The sequence below is a fragment of the Quercus robur genome, chromosome 9 (genome assembly GCF_932294415.1).
Source record: "Quercus robur chromosome 9, dhQueRobu3.1, whole genome shotgun sequence".
Lineage (NCBI taxonomy): Eukaryota > Viridiplantae > Streptophyta > Magnoliopsida > Fagales > Fagaceae > Quercus > Quercus robur.
The window spans coordinates 13,998,227-14,018,478 of NC_065542.1; the positions used below are offsets into that span (position 1 = coordinate 13,998,227).

Consider the following 20,252-nt stretch of genomic DNA (forward strand, 5'->3'; position numbering starts at 1 on the left):
TTAAACAACTTTTTTCCTTATTGAATAAACGAGTTTGCCAAGCTTTCTTGTTAGAATTTCAAGCTGAACAGAGACTAATTCAACGTTGGGATGCATATAAGTTTGTTGCGCTGTCTTTAGATTTCTGGGGAATATGTTAGTGTATAATTTGGACTTTGCATACAGATTATCTCTTCGGGATATCATAGTATTCCCAGTTTTTATTTTTTAATTGCATATTTCTGGTTTTCACTTCTTCTCAAGATCCTTTCTCTACTTGAGACAAACTGACATTAACCTTTCTCAAGATTCTTCCCAATTTCACTTCTCAAAAAAAATACTTGAGACAACTGACATTAACCTTTCTCATGCATGTTCAAATCTTACTCAAGCTGATAGTACACCGCCATTTTACCGAACAGGTCTTTCAGTCTAAGAAGTGTCTTTCACTTCACTTTGTACACAAACTGGCACCCTCTGGGTCATTTCTCAAAGTCTCGGGATAATTGCAATGACAACAGCATTTCTCACCAAGTTGTTGTTTTCAATTGACATTTTGTAAAACCATAAACAATTTTTGGATATGCTTACCCCCTCAGAATTCTGCCATAGCATTCAATTAAACAACAAACATTCTGCAGTTTGTGCTAAAAGGAAAATTTCCTTTCAGTAACAAATGGATTTTTATACCAGTAATGATAACTGTGAGTTGACAAGGCTTTCAGTTAGCCATGGCCCTTGTGTACATAATATAGGGAGCAAGGGATGCTCTTGCACTGAATCTGTGAGACTGTTTTTCATAAATGAGCTGGTAGCCTGGTACTGTGGTTTAATCTTTCTTTCTGCATCTCTGATTAAGAATTGTTTTTCTTTCATGTACAACAACAAGAACAACGAACAAAGCCTTAGTCCCAAAATTTTGGGGTCACCTATGGATCCTTAATAGACTAGTTAGGTTTTTCTTTCATATATATAAAAAGTATCTAATGATTTTGGTGATACATCTCTAAGTTGATGCTGTATTCTGTTTGTTATGAACATTCTTGAGGTTCATGTTAATGTTCATTTCTTTCATTTCGTTTTTTTCCCCAACATTTTGTTGATTTATGATAAATTGTTTGTCTGCTGTAAGCCATTATTCGGCATCATAAAGGCCATTTTAAAACTATTTACACGAGAGTTCCTATAACTCATGTTAATATTGTGTAGTTCTCTTGCTTGGAGCACGAGTGGCAGCATTGGCAGCTGCAATTTCTGCAGCTGATGAGAAGAAGGCATGGCTAATCTTAGCTTGGGTCAGCACAGTAGCTGGGAACCTCTCATTATTGGGATCAGCTGCCAACATAATCGTGTGTGAGCAGGCTCGCCGAGCTCCCGAACATGGGTACACTTTATCCTTTTGGAGCCATCTCAAATTTGGAGTCCCCTCAACTCTTATAGTCACTGCCATTGGTTTGACACTTATAAGATGATGTTGATGCTCTTACACATGACACACAATGTTTTTATGTAATAAATTTTGTAGAGGAAGATTGTTTCAACATTTGAGTAGTTCAAAGCTGACAAATGTTGTTTTTCTCTTAATCTCTATTTAATCATAACGTTTTTCAATAGTTGCTAAGTGATTATTTCAGATAGACATCCAGAGAACAATGGGGTAAACTGTGCATCACTTGCCTATTTATACTATTAGTTTGACCAGGTCAGTGTTTGTTCAATTCTTCCTTTTCTTTTATTGCAAAAGAATTCTACATTTTTTTTTTTTTTTCAGTCTACCAAAATAAGGATGTACATCTCATAAATAGACATATGCATGTTTGCCGGAAATGAAAAACGAAATAAATATATCAAACAGGTCAAAGTTTAGAAAGAAGAAGCCTTTCTGAATTCAAACTACTATAATTATATATTCAAATCCCAATTCGATCTACTAATACTAGTCCGGCCTTAGTCACTTATATTTTGTGAAATCCAAACAAATTATAGTTTGTTTATTTTATAGTACTTAATTATATGAGGTCAATTTGAAATGTTCATTGTTGTAAGATAACATTTAACCGTATTCAAGAACTGATAGCCTAGAGTCCTATGGTTTATAACTCAACTAGTACTTCTTATTGTTTTTAATGAATGTATTCATTGTTTAAATCTCACTTTCCCCGTTGGACTATCAAATTGTAAAAAATAAATTTAAAATTGATAAACACAGTTAACATTAGTCATTCAATTTGTTTAAAACTTTAGTATACCAACAATGTGTGTACCAATTACTATTGTTTAGGATTTAGCATTGGCAACTTCTATATGAAAAATTATGTGTCAGGAGAGTTGAATATAATGTTATTAAGTTATTTATTTAATTCTTTTTTTTTTTTTTTTTTTTTTTTTTTTTTTAGAATCTAGTTAGGTAAGAGTTTGTCTAATGAATTGCATCAAGGAGTTAAAGTTCCTGAGGCCTGCACAAGCAAAGTTAGGACTCGATTGAGCAATCGTTGAAGTCAGGCAGAAATTTACATGATTCTCATTTAACCATCGCTCAAGTAAATTACATAGCTATTAGTCTTTAACTTGACTCAAAAACTGATTGAAGTGATGGTTCTTAACCTACCTTTAAATGCCCTTTGAGACACAAATTTTAAGATAAGATATTTGCTATACAAAGTAGATCTAAAGACTAAATTAATGTGCCTTTCTTCTTATTCTAAACAAAAAAACTTCCCATGTTGGTTCAATGTTAAGAACCCAACTTGTGAGCCTGAATTGATTCTTTGAAACCATAGAAATTGTCACCCTCTACTAGAGTTCATAATTGGTGTGGACGAGTTCTTTTGTGTAGAAGAAGTCTAGAGTTCAAATCCTAATGCTACTTTATTCTTTATTTTAATGGGTTTAGATTGTGGTGACATATTTGTGATTGCTTCATTATTGTGGTAGCAAACTATTATTGTTTGATTCTATATACAAGTGAGAGTCAATCCACTAATTAGAACACTTAAAGAGTCAAAATCAGTTTTTTCAATTGTCACCACTAATATATGTATTGATTAAGTATCACTAATAGTATTAATAACATTTAAATTATTTACATTGCAATGACTATTTTAATCTAATATTAAGGATAAGAAAGAAACAGTAAAGTTTATAGAATACATATGGTTTTTGTTAGATTATTAATATTAGAGGAAAGACTTTGGTGCGATGGTCACTCTAAAAGTATAAATGTTTTTCACATACATATACACTTAGATTATGCTAGAATATAAATTCTATCTTGTATCAAAAAAGTTAATAATCAATAAATTTTCAACATGAGGTTGTGTCATGTGACACAATTCTTTTATATTTTTTTTATGAACAAAAAAATGGATAGGGTGTGAACTGACATAAAAGAAATCATTTTTAGTTGCATTTATAATAATAAATTTACAATATGACATTCTTCCTCATATTTTGTTGCTTTAATAACAATTGACACAAAAGCTATAAAAATTAAATATTTATGAATTTACTAAAATTAATCTTAACCGTTTAAATGTTCTAACTTCCTTTTGTAATTAGAAAAATTACTAATAAAATAAATATGTTTATTTTATTATATTAATTATTTTAAATATAATGAAATTTTAATATCATTTTTCTAAGATTTATATGTGAAACAATTGATTTTTTTTTTATGTGAGAAAAAATTAATTTGAAATATATGGTATTCTTGATCAAATTTAGTTGTTTTTGCAACAATTGAAACAATGTCCAACAAAAAGGGGGGGAAAAAAAACAGTAACACAGAACAAAAAAATGTAAAATATATATATTTTAAGGATATTTTCATTTTTAGTAGGCATGAAACATGCCTATCTATATTAACTGCTATATCATGCAATTTTCAATTCGTAAAAAGAACACACACACACACACACACTTTTTTACAAGGAAAATTATTGAATTTTTTTTATTGTCTATTTTTTATATATCGATAGTTAGGGGTGAGGATTTGAACCCTTGATTTCTATGTTGGAAACACAATAAGGTATCAATTAGTTAAACTACAAGATTCTTGACAAAAATTATTGAAATATTGGAGAAAACTGATAATAAATTACACCACATTGTGCAAGAATTTAGCTAAGTTATATAATCAAATAAAACTGAAGTTTCCAAAAGGTTAAAACTCGAAATTTATTTGTGCTCCAATAGAATCCAATTTATAAAAACAAAAGCAGAAATTCATAAGGAAAATAACAATAGATAGCAATAGAATATATCATAAAGATTCTATACTAGAGTAACTTTGGAAAATATCGATTGGTGATGAGGAATAGTCTGACTAATAAGTTATGATATTCCTGATTCATCATTTTCTTGATTCAAAGAGCAAATGAAGCTCAATAATGCGAATAATGAGACTCAAATACTTGGAGTCTATTTGAATACCGCTTATTACTAAAAATTGAAAACTGAAAACACTGTAGCAAAATAATTTTTAAATGTGTGAATAGTACCATGGGACCTAATTTTAAAGCTATATTTGCTAAATTCTATACTTGCGGGTCCCGTGAACAGTGCATGGATCCACAAAAAAAAAATGCAGATGCGCAAAGCAACGCAAACACGTTGCTATCAAAACCCAGTCTTGATACCAAAATGATGTAACATGGTAAAATCATAAAAATTTTAAGGAGCCAAGTTAAATATATCAATAATTTTTATCTTCACAAAATAAAATAAATGTATAATTTATACATAAAGTAAGTCTTAATGTGATTTTATTATTATTATTATTGTAAGGACACAAAAATTAAACAGCCCAAGCCTACTTAGAGTAGTGAGGTTTGTACAGCTCAACTAGGCCCAAACAATAAATATTTGTAAGAGAGTGGGTTAAACAAAATGAGGGGCTTAGCCCGAAGATAAGGATAGTGTAAGAATGACTATAAATCAAAGTTTGAGTATATATAAGGCTTATTACAAGCTTGCCCGAGGAGGAAAATCTCTTTTCTCTATGTTCTTGTTCTAGATTCTGTTCTTTTTCTTCTCTTTTCTCTGAATCCCCTTCATCTGGAATTTTTCTTCCCCTTATATACTTCTCAACACTTCATATTTTGGCCCCTCATCTCCACCTACCCCTATTCTCATCATGACACCTGTCCCCTTAAACTTCTGATGAAGGTGGTAGAAGGAGTTGCTTAGCTGTGATCTCCACTGTTCAGGTTACTTCCTAATCAATGCAGCTGATAAAGTTGTTGCCAGTCATTTAATGCGAAGGCAGTAAGCTACTTCTCACTGGAAACTTCCCTTACCCTCCATGATTCTCTCTCCACAACCTGTCCTTCCCAACTGGAACTCCCAAAAGTTTTTTGTCTCTTCTCCTTCTCGGGTGGATTCCCTCGTTGGGCTTATGATGCCTTAATAATAATGATAATAGCTCAACGATCCCTTCCTCGATCCTCGAGCGCCCACAATAGCCCCCTAAAACCTTACTATTAACTTTGAGGTAAAAAGTAAGGTTTTAGTCATATATCCCACTTGATACGTGCCAAACGCGTTCCCATATGGTAACATCTTTTCACTTGTTATCAGCATGTTCTTGACACTTCTGTATCCATAATCCTGTATTTATTGTGTCAAGCGGCTACTTGTTCCCCCACGTTCTACAATGCGATGATGATCCTACAGTCTTTATTTACCTGCATTTATGAGCAAGAATTTTACCATTCATTTTTCACCCCTATATAAGGAGAGGTTAAGGCTAATTTGGCCTCATTTACTCATTTGGAAAATTTTCATTGAAGCAGTAGCCCGAGGAGAGACTCTACTATTGCTTGTAAGTGTGTTTGGATTCATATTCTTTTGCATATAGATTTTTTATTTCCTACACCATAAATCTCCATGGGTAGATTTGCTAGGCTAGTAGATACCCTTGAAGGCATGGCTGCCTTTAGAGCTCGATATAGGATCACTAACGGTGTTGAACTTCAACACTGTGAATTGGGCGAATGGCTGGTTATGAACAGACTTGCTAGCTCAATAGTGATTTCGATGATCGCCTTCATAGAAGGCGGGATAAAAATTCCTATGGAAAGAGTCACTAGAGACTTCTTGATAAACTACAGGCTGACCCCCACACAATACTCCCCCTACGTTTTTAGGGTCCTCGGCAACGTAGATATGATAAACCAAAAAATGGGGACTAACCTCACATGGCATGATATGAATTGAGTATACAACTGCCAAAAGGGGAAGGAAACCAAATACTACATCAAGTGTAGGGTCCCAACCGTTAGGTTAATACTCTATATGCCTGAGTCAAACAAGGAGATGGATGAGAACTTCCTTATCGTCTCAGGTGACTAGCATCATGGGTTGCACTGTCCCACCCAGGAAGGGGAACCAGGTAGGGTTCCCACAAATCTTAGATGCACGTAGGATTTTTATATTTACATAAAGAAAAATTTTTACAAGGTTTTTTCTCTAACCTGTGACTTATGTTACTTCTTTTTTGGCAGATGAATACCACATCGCCTCGAACAAGAACCTCGTGAATTTTCCCGAACTAAACCGGATCCTTAGGTCAGAAATTTTTCTACATAAAGACGGCTAACTCTTAGCGGTGCATATAATCCTCGGGTTTGAACCCATCTTTAAACGTTTCCAAAGCTCGAAGAGCGTAATTAAAGCTAAATAAAAGCGGTTAGCCTTAATTAACGTAGCAGTCCCCGGTTTTCTGCTAACAGATCCTCCTCCACCTAGAACGCAAGATGCCCAACTTCCAGCCCCGCTGGTAACGAAACTCCTTTATTCTCATGAGTAGCCTATATCCTCAGACGACAAGGATTCAGAGTGCACTTCTGAACCCACCCAAGAGGTGACAGACAAGGATTTCAAGGTCTTCTACCATAAAGAGGACCTTGAAGATTCCCCCAGCCCCTTCTAACGTCATTTACCTCCTGCCTAAGTCAGCACTAGCTAGGAGGAAGCTAACATACCTGAAAGGTTGGTGTTTCGAAGAAAAGACCCCAGACTTGCTGGCATTGCTTATAGCCCACACTGGGGGTGCCTCCCCAGCAGTTTCCATAGTTCCCCAACCACCCACTCCTGCCCCCACACGTGCGTTCTCTAGTGACGCCATAGACAAGAAAAGAAAAAGGGGCCAAGGGATTTGAGGATGTTGAAGAGGGAGAAGTCACACGTCCCTCAAAGCAGCCCTTATCCAAGGAGCCCCCAAAATCTAGGGCTCAGTAGAAAAAGAACTTCCCTTCTAGGACGTCCAAAGGCATAGAGAGAGAACAACAGCCGAAAGCTTCGGCCTAGAGGCCTTCGTTTGTGCTAAGCTTAGGGAGCCCTGTCATGGATGATGCCAATCTTAGGGATTCCCAGAAAGGAAGATCGGGCATTTTGGCAAAATGTATGGAAAAGGCTCTCCCTCTACCTGAAGATTTGTAAGAGCTTCGATCTTTTCGGAAACATAAGGTCTTCCTTTCATTAAAGAGAGACATTTCCAAGGTATATACTCACTCTCTTCTTTTCATAAGTTAATATAACACATGCAAAAATACTAATCCATATCAATTTTCTAGTTTGTGCAAGCAGCCTTTGTGGTTGAGGAATGGGTGGATCACACTGTAGACATCAAAATTTTATGATGAATTCATAACCGTCCGATTGTTCATAATAAAATATTTGTGATCAAATTAATTTTTAATTGATGATGTGGACGATCAGCAAATGAAATCAAGCGACGTGGCAACATCAAATGAAGAAAGCCATATGGCAGCGTCAGAAGAAAAGACCTATATGGAAAGTTCTTATTAAATGAAATACCAAATTAAATTCATATATAATTCAACTCTCAATAAATGCTGAGAGAAAATTCCAAATTAAATACCATTGAGTTGCCTATAAATAGAGGTTTCTCATATGAGAAAAGGGGAGAACACTTAGAGGGAAAACACTACCAACACTCTGCCAAAATAGAGAGTCATCTCTAAAGTTCACAAGAATTCCATTGCTCATCAAGGCCTATTCCTACTTCTTCAAATCAAAGTGGGGATTCTCCTTTAACCTAGTTCGAGACCAAGCCAGCGGCCCTCGCATCAAATCAAGCACATTCAACTATTCATTCAACTTGGAAACATCAAATCACGATTCAAGATCAAGCTTCATAGCCCCTTCGGATCATAACGTTTCTTGAAGATCGAATCAGAGGAGTTTTATTGTATTCTTTTATCGTAAAGAGTCATACAGAAGATTGTACTCACACATATACAAATCAATACAATTGATAATTTGTTACACTATTTCGTGATCGTGTGATTTATCTTTTACGAAAATCGTGTGTACAAATTTCTGGCACGCCCGGTGGGACCTCTCTGCCTCTCATCTCTTTCTCCATCCTAGAAATCTTCAAGTCTCCAATCTACCAAGATCAATGGCCTCAAAGAAGTCTCAGATGCCCAAGAATGCTACCCAGAGCATTGGAGGGTCAACAAGCAGCAGTACTTCCATAGGTCCCATGACTCGAAACAAAGCCAAGGCAATAAGGCTCCTCACATCACAAGAAGTTGAGGGAAAGGCTCCTATGATGAAACTCATAAGTGCTCCAGCCCAAGCAAAGACTATCATCTCCTTGAACACTTTAAGGACAAGAAAGCATACTTCCTCTAGAAGGGGAGATTCAACATTCGCTCCAGAGGACTCAACAATAGGGAGCGAATATCACTATTCTGCATCAGATGCTGGGTCGAGTACCCCTTCACAGGCAGGTTCTTCCCAAGGATCCCCCGAGAAGTCACTTCATCTATCTTCTCAGAGAATTCTTCTCATACAATAGCTATGGCGGCCATGATGACGGAGACTACCACCATTGACGAATAGATTGCTGAAATGGGACATGCCATAGCTAAGCTTACCAAGACCGTGGAGGAGAAAGACCTTCAAATTGCCATGCTTATGAACAAGCTCGAGGGTCAGAATCGAGGGGAGTCCAGCAAAGGTTATTCTCACACGCATCAGCATACATCCCAAGGATTTCATACATCTTCTCCAAAGAAGGTTAATGGTCCATAAGGGAGCTCCACCTCAATTTCATCTTTATCGGTCCAGCAACTATAGGACATGATAACGAACACCATTTGAGCTCAATATGGTGGGGCACCACAAAGCTCTCTGATGTATTCAAAACCATACACCAAGAGGATTGACATTTTACAAATGCCTGCGGGTTACCAACCTCCTAAGTTTCAGCAATTCGACAAAAGAGGGAATCCAAAGCAACATATCGCTCATTTCATCGAGACTATCAATAACGCTGGTACGGATGGGGACTTGCTCACTAAGCAATTCGTGCGTACTCTTCGAGGAAATGCCTTTGAATGGTACATGGATCTTGAGCCTAAGTCCATTGATAGTTGGGAGCAAATGGAAAGGGAATTCTTGAATCGTTTCTACAGTACCCAACGTACTGTAAGCATGTTGGAATTAACCAACACAAAGCAATGGAAGGATGAACATCAATCGTTGGTGCTCATTGAGTCTCGACTGCAAAGATCGCCTTTCTGAGTCTTCAGGAGTGGCGATGTGCATCCAAGGTATGCAGTGGGGGTTGCTTTATATCCTCCAAGGAATCAAACCTCACACCTTTGAAGAGCTTGCTACCCGAGCCCATGACATGGAGTTTAGTCTGTCTAGCCATGGAGAAAAGGGCTTGCCTGTTGACCAGCAACGTAAAGAGAAGAAAGATACGAGGAGGGGGGATAAGTCTTCCAGACCCATGGTTAAGGAATCTATGGCCATTGCTGTGGAGCCTGTGAAGATCTCCAGTAAAGAGAATAAGAGAATGGAGAAAAGGGCCGGTTTGATGCAAGAACGGGAGAAGCGTCGATTGACTTTGAAGGAGATGGAAGAAAAGACGTATCCATTTCCAGATGCCGACGTTCAAGGCATGCTCGAGGACTTATTAGAGAAGAATGTGATCAAGCTTCTAGAATGCAAGTGTCTAGAGGAAATGGGGCGTACCAACGACCCAAAATACTGCGTATACCATCGAGTTGTAAGTCACCCTGTGGAAAAATGTTTTGTTTTGAAGGACCTTATCTTAAGGCTTGCAAAGGAGGGTAAAATTCTTTTAGACCTAGATGAAACTGCTAAGGCGAATCATGCTACGTTCGCTATTGGATCCCCAATTTCTGTGAAGTCACCAACTCCAACGGAAGTGCAATCCACCTTGCCATCAACATTAAGGGCATATTGCAAGCACATCCAATTCGGAACACTTGAGCCTATGCATACGTTATGCTTCAACCCTCAAGATGATGATAGAACTGACGACAAATTGGCGAGTGACAAAGAGGGCTGGACTTTTGTGACTTACAAGAGATTCCGGAAGCAACGTAACCCAAAACCCCATATTCTTTACAAGAAAAAGGAACTCCAAGCAAGCAATTCAAAAGTTGCTCCCAAGGGAAAGGAGACAAATGGTTTGAAGAAACAAGGAGAGGGAGCTCGTTTGAATGAGTTATTGCAAAAGGAAGGCCCCCTGTCGGTCGCGCTGCGTGAGTTTTTCCTTAAAGGCTTTCTTACAGAGGGCCTAATGACAACCATTTACATGGTCTCTTGCCATGATGTTGATGATCAAGAAGACCTCACCGAAAAGGAGGAAAAAGTGAACCTTGAAGAAACCAAAGTAACCAAGGAAGGGGGAAGTGAAACCCATGCCTCGGAAGAAGCAATTGCTTTATGTGCTCACTGCCGTGACAAGATGACGTTCGCCGATGAGGATCTCCTATTGGGCTCCAAACCACACAATCAACCACTTTTTGTCTCAGGTTACACACGAGGGGAAAGAGTAAGCCGCATCCTCATAGATGACGGGCCTGCCGTCAACATAAAGCCCAAAGGAACAATGAGACGCCTAGGCATATCTGTGGAAGAGTTATCAAAAAGTCGACTCGTCATCCAAGGCTTCAACCAAGAAGGTCAAAGGGCAATCGGCACGATTCGGTAAGATGTGACTATCAATGAGTTGAAAGCAAGACCACTCTTCCATGTAATCGATTCGAAGACTTCTTATAACTTGTTGTTGGGACGACCGTGGATTCATGGGAATGGTGTTGTACCTTCCACATTACATCAATGCTTCAAGTATTGCGATGGAAAGCAAATAAAAGTGGTGACAGCAGATTTACAACCATTTACAGCAGCAGAATCTCACTTTGCAGACATCAAGTTTTACTTGGACTACGACACAACTTCCGATGTACCACAAGAAGAGTTTGCAGAAAAGAAGAAGGTAAAACGTAAGGAAGGAGGCGAGCCCCTCACGGAAGGTCCCCAACCTGACTCTGAAGTGAGACAGAAGTTTTGTGAAGAAAAGAAAGAGGTACCCCTGGTCTTACGATATGTGCCTGCGTCTAAACGGAAGGAAGGGCAATCCCCATTCGGGTTGATGATGGAGACTAAGGATAAGCACAAAAAACCTCTTCAAGAGGAAGATATCACTATCCTTAAAAGTGATCTCACCTTGCCATTACCAAAGTTAGACCAAGTGGCTTCAACAAAACCCCCACTCAAGGGTTTCACTAGAGCCACATGTAGCCTTGTTGAAGAAGATTCATTGCCAGTCAAAAGAACAGAAGAGGGTTTTGACCCTAAAGCGTATAAACTTTTGGCAAAATCAGGCTATGATTTCAAAAATCCTCCGCAATTGGGGCAACTTTACTCAGATTATGTGGAAGAGAAGTCTCATGGGCTTAACTCGACCCAAAGCAAATTGAAGCAACAAGGCTATGCAATCGAGATTCCTAGAACCGGGCTGGGGTATTCATCACAAAAGCCAGTTTGAATCTCGGCCAAAGGAAAAGGAAAAATGGCAACGTCTCAACACATCACCTTTGAAGTTGAGGAGGAGGGGAAGCCGAAGCCCGTGTCAAGATCTTCTGTATTTGACCGTCTAGGAACATCTGCTCCTCGAGAGTCAGTATTTAATAGATTAAGCATTCCTTTCCCTACAAAGGAAGGAACCTCACGTACACGTAGGTCGGCATTTGATAGGCTTAGGTCTACGAGTAGCTCAACTGACACCCCATGACCCAAGGAAGGGAAAAGTGATCTACAAAAGAGAAATGGCACCAAAGCTTACAGCCTTGTCCCTTCACGCATGAAACGTGAGTTGATTGTAGAAGTTAGTACAGGAAACTCCCTTAAAGTAAAGCGGCGAACTATTGTGCATACACAAGAGCTCGAGAAGCAAGTTGACGATGGGGAGGAGGACCACGAGACACTAGTCCTTCCTTCTTGCCACGTGACAGTGGAAACCGATTCCGAATCAGATGCATTAGATGATGAATCGAATGAAGCCCCTCAGGCAATAGAAGATGGGGGGCAAGCAACTGTAGATAAGCTCAAAGAATTAAACTTAGGGACTGATGAGGAACCTCGCCCAATCTACGTGAGTTTGCTTTTGACGCTGGAGGAAGAAAGTAAATACTTTGAGCTTTTAATGGAGTACAAAGATGTGTCCGCCTGGACGTACAAGGAGATGCCAGGTTTAGACCCAACAATTGCAGTTCACCGGTTGGCAATAAAGTAAGGAGTGCGCCCAATCAAGCAGGCCCAACGTCGGTTTCGACCCGAACTCCTCCCACAAATTAAGGCAGAAGTTAACAAACTCGAGCAGGCAGGATTCATCCGAGAGGTACAATTCCCGAAGTGGATTGCAAACATTGTCCTTGTCAAAAAGAAGAATGGACAAATTCAAGTTTGTGTTGATTTTTGAGACTTGAATAAAGTGTGCCCAAAGGATGACTTCCCACTCCCAAATACAGAGCTCATGGTTGATGCAACTATTGGTCATGAAGCATTATCATTCATGGATGGCTCATCAGGATACAACCAAATTTGAATGGCACCCGAAGATAAAGAGGTCACCGCTTTTCGAACTCCAAAGGCGATCTACTGTTATAAGATGATGCCTTTTGGGCTCAAGAATGTTGGCACGACATATCAACGGGCAATGCAACGAATTTTTGATGCCATACTCCACAAAATTGTGCAATGTTATGTTGACGATTTAGTTGTTAAGACAAAGAAAATAGGGGATCATTTACGGGACTTGCGCATCGTATTTAATCGACTAAGGAAATATCAACTCAAAATGAATCCTCTCAAATGCGCGTTTGGCGTCACGTTTGGGAAGTTTCTAGGCTTTATTGTTCGACAAATAGGTATTGAAGTGGACCAATCTAAAATAGATGCTATCCAAAGGATGCCCGAACCAAAGAACCTACGAGAGCTTCGAAGCTTACAAGGCCATCTTGCATACATTCAACGTTCCATATCGAATCTAGCAGGACGGTGTCAACCATTCAGTCGATTGATGAGGAAAGATGCCACCTTTGAATGGGATGAGGCTTGCAGGAATGCATTTGAAAGCATTAAAAGGTATTTGCTTAACCCACCTGTCTTAGGAGTGCCTATACCAAGAAAACCTCTAGTGATCTACATTGCTACACAGAACAATCACTTGGGGCCCTCTTAGCTCAGAAAAAATTAAGAAGAGAAAGAGAAAGCATTGTATTACCTTAGTCGAAAGCTAACTGGGGTAGAATTGAGGTATTCTCCAATAGAGAAGATGTGTCTTGCGCTTTTCTTCTCCATTCAAAAAGTAAGGCATTACATGCAAGCACACGTAATACATTTGGTTGCAAAGATAGATCCAGTACAATACGTCTTGTCTAGGGCAATCATGTCTGGTCGGTTGGCAAAATGGGTTGTGGCCTTTCAAGAGTTTGAAATCACATATGTGCCCCAAAAAGCCATCAAGGGGCAAGCACTAGCAAATTTCCTTATTGATCATCCTATTCCTGCTGATTGGGAGCTCTCAGATGACTTTCCAGATGAAGATGTATTGTACACTGAAGTCCTCCCACCTTGGATTATGTTCTTCGATGGGGCCGCACGACGAGAAGAATCCGGTGCTAGAGTTGTTTTCGTGTCGCCATAGAAACAAGTGTTACCATTCGCCTTTATGCTTAGTGAATCATGTTCAAACAACGTTGCTGAGTATCAAGCCCTCATTGCTGGCCTCCAAATGGTCCTTGATATGAAGATCTCATACTTAGAAGTCTACGGTGATTCCAAGTTGGTAATCTATCAACTTTTGACACACTACGAAGTTAAACATGAAGGGTTGATTCCTTACTTCTAGATGGCTACACGGCTAATTGAGAAGTTCGACAAAGTTTCCTTGGAGCATATCCCCAGAAACGAGAATAGGATGGCAGATGCTCTAGCCAACCTAGCCACCACGTTGGCTCTGTCGAAGGGTGAAAAGGCAAATGTCCTTGTTTGCAACCGTTGGGTGCTCTCTTACACGGAAGAATACTTGAGTGCAACGAACGCCATATCAATATCTATAGTGGAGGATGAGGATTGGCGCCAACCCCTGATTGATTACTTGGAACATGGTAAGCTACCTGAAGATCCCTGCCACAAGATTGAGGTACGGTGAAGGGCGCCTCATTTTATACACTACAAGGGCACATTTTACAGGAGATCTTTTGACGGTCTAATCTTACGATGTCTTGGCAAGGAAGAAGGTGATCAAGCCATGGAAGAAGCTCATTCGGGAGTGTGTGGTGCCTATCAGTCTGGCCCCAAACTGTATCATCGGATAAAACGAATGGGTTATTATTGGCCCACTATAGTCACAGATTGTATGGACTATGCAAAGACATGTGAAGCATGCCAACTCCATGCGAATTACATCCATCAGCTACCGGAGCCCCTGCACCCTATGGTCGCATCCTGGCCTTTCGATGCATGGGGACTCGATGTTGTAGGGCCATTGCCTAAGTCATCAAGGGGTCACCTGTACATATTAGCTACGACCAACTATTTTTCTAAATGGGTGGAAGCCGTACCCCTCAGGGAAGTAAAAAAGGAAAATGTTGTGAACTTCATCCGGACCCATTTGATCTATCAATATGGTGTCCCTCGCTATATCATCACGGATAAGGGTAAGCCATTCTACAATAGTTTGGTGACTCAACTATGCGAGAAGTTCAAGTTCAAGCAATACAAGTCGTCCATGTATAACGCGCCAGCCAACGATCTTGCTGAGGCTTTCAACAAGACACTTTGCAATTTGTTGAAAAAGGTAGTAGAGCGCTCAAAGAGGGATTGGCATGAAAAGATTGGAGAAACTTTATGGGCATATCGAACAACATAAAGGACACCCACACAAGCCACTCCATATTCATTAGTATATGGTGTCAAAGCAGTCCTACCTTTGGAGCGACAAATTCCATCACTTCGAATTGCCATCCAAGAAGGGCTCACAAATGAAGAAAATGCGTGATTAAGACTCGAAGAGTTGGAAGCACTTGATGAAAAGAGATTGGAAGCTCAACAACGTCTTTAATGCTACCAAGCGCGGCTTTCGCAAGCGTTCAACAAGAGAGTCTGACCTCAATCTTTCCAAGTAGGGGACCTAGTACTTGCAATACGAAGACCCATCAACACCTCTCACAAGACTGGGAACAAGTTCACATCAAAATGGGATGGCCCCTATGTTGTGCAGGAGATCTACACTAATGGTGCTTACAAGATAGTCAACAGAGATGGCCTGAGGGTAGGTCCCATAAATGCAAAGTTCCTGAAGCGATACTATGCATGAAGTTTTGAAGTTGCTCCTCGGTAAGAGCTTAAACTGCCCATTAAAATAAATAAATAAAATAAAATAAAAAATCCCGCTAAGTTGAAAACCTTGAAAGAGGCGACCTAGGCAAAAGTTAGGGACAAAAAAAAAAGGAAAAAAAATCCCACTAGGTTGAAAACCTTGAAAGAGGCGACCTAGGCAAAAGTTAGGGACAAAAAAAAAAAAAAGGAAAAAAAATCCCGCTAGGTTGAAAACCTTGAAAGAGGTGACCTAGGCAAAAGTTAGGGACAAAAAAAAAAGGAAAAAAAAAATCCCGCTAGGTTGAAAACCTTGAAAGAGGCGGCCTAGGCAAAAGTTAAGGAAAAAAAAAAGGGTCCTTTGAACTACGTTATGACTTGATCCCTTTTGGGTACATAGGCAACTTGGTATTCATTACTAAGTTCAGTCACATATGTACTTTAAAAAAAAAAGTCCTTTGAACTACGTTATGACTTGATCCCTTTTGGGTACGTAGGCAGCTTGGTATTTGTAACTAAGTTCAGTCACATATGTACTTAAAATAAAAAAAAATTAAAAAAAAAAAAAAAAAAAAGAAGGAGCAAGGAAGAAGTAAACATTGATCTTGAGATAAATGAATTTTTATTAATAAAGAGATAGGTGTCGTTACATTGTAATGACTACATCAATGAAAAAAAAAAAAGATTAACCTATCCAATCTAAATGCCTCAACTCCTCTTTACTAGTCTCTAGTAACTCTTGTAGCCCTCTAAGTTTTGCATCATCAGAAGCTTCTAAAGTTGGAGTAGCCTCAATCTTGGAAACCTCCCCCTTGATTTGAGAAATGATCACTTGTTGCTGGGCTAGCTCTGAATCACAGCGGGTGCTCGACGCTATAAACTCTGCCTTTTGCATTGAAAGCAACTCAAGTTCCTTCTTCAATTCAACCTCTCTAGCTAAGGCCTTGTCTAAGTTCTCCTTGATTGCAACTTTTTGATTGATCTTAATGGCTTCCGAGTCGAGGGCAAGAGTGAGACGATGTCGAGTGTCGGTGAGCTTCTATTCCTTATCTTCAAGCGTGATGCCTTATGAAAGAGCATGATGGAGGGAAGAATATCGGTCTGCATCATCCATATATTTTGAAATACGCTCTCTTAAAGGCGTTGCATCCACAACTTTTATTTGTGCGATAACTTGGAGAATCTTCTCGACTCCATCCCTAAGTGAAGTCATCAAAGTAAAAGGGGTTTTGATGACCTTCTCAATTAGGTCCCCTCCTAATGTTTTTGCACGCTGTCAATCGGCCTTCAAAATCAAATCATTGGGTTCAAACTTTGTGACAGTTGAAGTGGCTGGGATGCTCGAACTACACATAATGGATTTATTTCGAGTCACGTCCCTTGAAGGCATGTGAATAGGGTCGAAAGAAGGAGCGGCATTAGTCTTCCCCGAACGCGATGGGTCAATTGCCTTAGTAGCCAAATCGAAGGCTGTTGGACTTTGAATGGAAAACTCGCTCGTAGAAGGGCTAGTGGCAACTGGTGTACACTTCTCTCCTGCTCTTTTCAAAGGATAATTGTCATCCTGCATTGGAAGAATACCAAGACTGTCATTCTCAAAAAGTTCTTGGATACCAGAAATAGCTTCAAGGTCATCGTGAAGGTAACAAAGGTCTTTAATGGGTTCAAGATCAAAATCATCAAAAAAAGAATTAAAACTCACTTGTGCACTGCCACTAGAAGTGTTGGGAAGCAAATCCATGTCAACACCATGGTCAGTTGCCTAGGTGACCCCCTCATGATCCAAATTCTTGCTGGGATTGTCCCCCTGCCTTTTGTGTCTCCAGTTGGAATTTGAATTGCCACTGTTCCACTCAGAATCTGACGCATCCTTACCCTTGGTCACCTCCACGTCTTGAGGTGTTGAGACTATGCAAGAAGGCCCACGCTTAGGAGAATGTGCCTTGTCCACGCACGCCCCTCCTAAAGACTCATCGGTAGCCTCCGAAATCCCAAAAGAGGGCTTCCCATTGCTTCGGCGCTTCACGAGCTGAACTACTTCATTGGGCTGTTTTATTTTGAGTCTTATCTTGCTTGGGTTTACATTCCCAATCGGTTGCTCAGCCCTACTTGAAAAGAAACCATCAGATCTTCTAGCCCACCAATTCATATAGTCCTTCGTGCACGGAGCCCCATGCTCAGATGGGTAAGCAGGGATCAAGAACTTTGAATTGGTAACAAGACGAAGACATTGGCACCAGAAGCATACCACTTGCTCTAAGGTGACAGTGTGAAAGTCCTCATTAAGCTCCCCAGGGATGTGTTGATTGAAACCGAACTGTTGACCAAAGCGGTGAAGGCTATATGGTTTAACTATACATATACTTCTGCGACGAGAGGCCAAGTAGCTGGAGCATTGGCTAATGAAGTAATCTGCATAAGAGCTAGGTAGCTTGTCATCATCCACCAAAATATCTCAATGGCCTTTAAAAAGGCCCAAACGATGAAAATTGAAGCTACCAACGGCATGAAATAGCTTACAGGCCGTAACCTCGTCGTAATGCTTGGCTGCACCTTCTTCGGAGTATCTAAACATGTGCGGAACAGCCTTGGAGCGATACCCTTCAAGTTCAAAGTGAGTGTCGAAGTATTCGGCCAACCAAGCATTCAAGTAGTGTGCAGGAAAAGTGGCATCACATTTACTTGGAGTCTTAGAAGACACAATTTCATTTAAGCCCCTATAAATGTTGGCCAGGACTAGGACTGCAAGACAGTATCTCTTACCACGAGCCGTCACACTTGCGCTCTTGAAAACACCAAGCCTGATTAAGTTTGATCCCCCGTCGGGAAGAGCGAACTCACACAGCCAACATGAGATCAAAGCAGCTAACCAAGTCTCTTCTATAAGCCTTCTCTCCACTTTGAGCACATTGAAGGGAGCCTCATCTTCTTTAGTCAGAATTCTGGGGGCATCAATCTTACCAGAGGGGTTATGAGATTGCTTGCCTTTTGCTTTCCTCTGTATTGATCTTCTAGTCGGTGGCTTCTGATATTTAGACTCACCACGAAACCAAAACTTCACCCATGCAGCCGTAGTGACCAAGTGCGAACCACCCAGCTCAAGACTCAGGTGATGAAAGGCAGCAAATAGATGACGATAGCATGAGGGGAGCGATGATATGTCTTTCGAGTTTGGAACGACCTCTTCGTAGAATGAGCCGTACACGGGAAGCCCACCGATCGAATGTAGGTCCCATAAGCTAATGGAGACATCTCCTACAGACGTGTGTAACATGTTTGTAGCCGCACACCAACACTCTAGGAAGGCTTGCAGGACATGGGTGTTCTGATCATATGTGAATAATGATGCAAGCAGCGACTCGTAAAGATTGGCATCACTCAAGACTTTAGCAGTGCGGCTCAATATGTCTTCTAGCCACTGCCAATATTTAGGGAGGTAGGAAAACTCACCCCTATATTGGAGTGGAGGGGTCTTGGAAGAAGGTAGGGCCCATTGCACTTCTCCCGCACTTATCTGACGACCAAGGAGAGGAAATGGATCGACATGGTCTGTAGCTGAGTGAAGGTTGGAGGCCAAAGTAAACGTCCTCGAAAAGACATGCGAACCCTTTCTAGTCGGGTCGTGTAGTTCGTGAGATGCTTCGACCCACCATTGAGTTAGACTAGGAGGACGAGGAATGGTAGTAGACGAAGATGAAGGTACACTGCTACCAAGTGGATGCACTTTCAAGACAACGCCTTTCTCTAGGGGTTCGTTCGTAAAGCGCAAGAGAGTGATAGATTGATCATTGAGAGTCCTCGATGAGTCGTAAAGATGACCATGATGAAGCACACTTGATGGCAGCCACTTGGAGAAGAAGAAGCTCTTAGAGGTCACGACTTGAGCAAATGTAGAAGAGTCACAAGTCGAGCAAAGGGTTGGCAAGCCTGAATCACCTGACAGCAAACCAAAGAAAAGGATGAATAACTTATTCATTCAAATGCCCTTTACTAATAAATTTATAAAAATAAAATAATAATAATAATAATTAAAAAAAAAAAAAAAGGAGCACGTGCGGTCATGGCTTATTAGAACAGAGGGCATGTGGCATTGAGACTAAAAACCACAAGCAAGCTATATTAACATTCAAGCACCTAAAGCTATATTAACATACAAGTGGAAGTTTGCATGTTGTATACTAAGTCTAAAGGTAATGTGTACCGTGGCTTATTAACCATTAAATATAGTATTCAAGTTCAAAACCACAAAGAAGCCATCATGCTTCTCGTGAAATTGAAGTGTGGGGCGTGTCAATAATATGGCATGGGCTATTACATGCAAAACTATGGAAATCACGAAAGTGGGGCCTTCTCCCTTATAGAAGTGGGGCCGATGAACAAGCAAGTATTTCTTGGTACTAAGTGGGACACACAGAACTAGTGCATGTTCGTTGCTTACGGGAGCGTCAAAAAACATTGCGACAGTTTAAGCTCGGCAAATACAGGGAGTTGGAGTACCTAAAGTCAAAAGGGTCAGTGTCACGGCTTAAAGAGGACAGCTGATAGTTGCAAGACGAAGGCAGCGAGGATGTGCAGACGGAACTCTCGCGCCGTTGGTTGCAAGA

General features: G+C 40.1%; 1 protein-coding gene across 11 annotated transcripts in view; it reads left to right on the plus strand.

Moving 5' to 3' along the window:
* Positions 1-20,252, plus strand: part of LOC126699718 (silicon efflux transporter LSI2-like) — an 88,143-nt gene that overhangs the window by 3,080 nt on the left and 64,811 nt on the right. For 2 of the 11 annotated variants that reach the window (XM_050397675.1, XM_050397673.1), the window contains one exon: positions 1,189-1,685. The exons of the other annotated variants lie outside the window; for them this stretch is intronic. In XM_050397675.1, the coding sequence (XP_050253632.1) occupies positions 1,189-1,451 (263 nt within the window). In that variant the 3' untranslated portion in view covers positions 1,452-1,685. Of the gene's footprint in view, positions 1-1,188; positions 1,686-20,252 lie in introns of those variants that run through there. 11 annotated transcript variants of the gene reach the window in all.